We start from the raw sequence: 1817 nt of genomic DNA on the forward strand, positions 1-1817 counted from the left end.
TCCCTCGGATCTCTGCACTGTTCCCTCGGATCTCTGCACTGTTCCCTCGGATCTCTGCACTGTTCCCTCGGATCTCTGCACTGTTCCCTCGGATCTCTGCACTGTTCCCTCGGATCTCTGCACTGTTCCCTCGGATCTCTGCACTGTTCCCTCGGATCTCTGCACTGTTCCCTCGGATCTCTGCACTGTTCCCTCGGATCTCTGCACTGTTCCCTCGGATCTCTGCACTGTTCCCTCGGATCTCTGCACTGCCCCTCGGATCTCTGCACTGTTCCATCTGATCTCTGCACTGTTCCCTCTGATCTCCGACCTTCTGAAGAATCTTTACATCCAATGCACTTCTGGAAGTGTTGGATCCCTTTATTCCCCAGAGGACTGAACCACAGCACATGGCAAGGGACCAGTCATAGGACACGCCCGGAAGTGTGTTGGATGTGAAGATTTTGTTGGAGGGTATAGCCCCTAAATAGAGTGAAGATCCAAGGAATGGGCTTGCGACAGGCGAGTATAAAAGGTCTTCTTCTTTTTCAAATGGGGGCGGGGTCACCTTAAATCAACTTTGTGGTTTTTTTGCCCCCCAAGTTCCAATCGGAGCCTATGCTAAAGTTAGAGTTGTATGACTCGGGCACATGATGTGCATCACATGACGTAGAAACAGATCTGTATGTCCATATGTGACATTAGTTGAAGGACACGTTCTGCATTAGTTGAAGGACACGTTCTGCATTAGTTGAAGGACACTTTGTCTCTCTTCCCATCTCAGGTCAGAAAGTATCTTCTCCTCCTCGATGTGCGCAAAGAGCACGTTAAGTTCTGGAGGCCACAAATCCTTCTCATGGTGTCCAACCCTCGCACCTCCTGCCAGCTGATCAAGTTCATCAACGATCTGAAGAAAGGTGGACTGTACATTCTGGGTCACGTAGAGACGGGAGACTTGGGTGAGTTTCCCCGCTCCGGCTCCCGGTAATCTTGGTTGACATTATTAGTAGCTGTATTCGATATTATGTAACTTGGTGGTAAAAGGATACGATGGTTAAAAAAAGAGACCCGTGTGTGTGAAGTTGTGCCTCCTCGTGAACTAGGTAATAGATTGTGAACACTTCCAAAGCAGACGGTGGAGGACTGGCCTGATGATTCCACGAGTACAGACCATCTCTATAATCAGGGCCGGATTCCCGGCAAGGCACTGAGCAGAGGGGCGGCACAGGTTTGAAGTCACCCAACGCCCGGAACATGGAGTGCCGGGCGGTAATTTGTTTTCTACATTTAGCCCTGCTTTGCACAAGCCGGGCTAAATGTAGAATAGGAGAAATCACTTGTTTCTTTAAAAGAGTTTTTGGCGATGTCGCTGAGAACACTTGTAATTAGACTGCCGGTCCATGTTCCCCCTGACGCCCGCCTCCCTCCCCTGCACCTACCTCTCTCCATGCTGCGCCCTCCCGGCTCCGTCCTCGCCGCCGACGTCCTCTTGATGGAGAGCGGTGAGCAGAGCGGCAGAGGTTAAAAGTAACCCTGCCGCTCCGTGTAGACAGTGAGAGCTGTGCTGTGCCGTGCTCTTCCTCTCTCAGCTGTCACAGGAGTTCCAGCACAGCGCTATGCTAGAACTCCTGTGTTGGAGGTGACAGGTTCAATAAAGAGAACCTGTCACCTCCAAATGCTATCACACAGGGGATTGTTTGCTCCTGTGTGATAGCAATAAAGTTAGGGGGGAAAAAACAATTGATAAAAAGATAATTACATAAATAAAAATAAGTAAAAAATTAGTTAAAAAAATAATAAGTAATAATAATTACATGAAAAAATAAAGTAAAAAATAG

General features: G+C 48.7%; 1 protein-coding gene across 1 annotated transcript in view; it reads left to right on the top strand.

Annotated features, from left to right (window-relative positions):
• Positions 1–1817, top strand: part of SLC12A9 (solute carrier family 12 member 9) — a 24701-nt gene that overhangs the window by 21092 nt on the left and 1792 nt on the right. Inside the window, exon 12 of the mRNA XM_018574914.1 lies at positions 764–938. Coding sequence (XP_018430416.1) covers positions 764–938 — 175 coding nt within the window. The remainder of the gene's footprint in view (positions 1–763; positions 939–1817) is intronic.

This window comes from Nanorana parkeri, unplaced genomic scaffold (genome assembly GCF_000935625.1).
Source record: "Nanorana parkeri isolate BGI_ZX_2015 unplaced genomic scaffold, ASM93562v1 scaffold3366, whole genome shotgun sequence".
Taxonomy (NCBI): Eukaryota; Metazoa; Chordata; class Amphibia; order Anura; family Dicroglossidae; genus Nanorana; species Nanorana parkeri.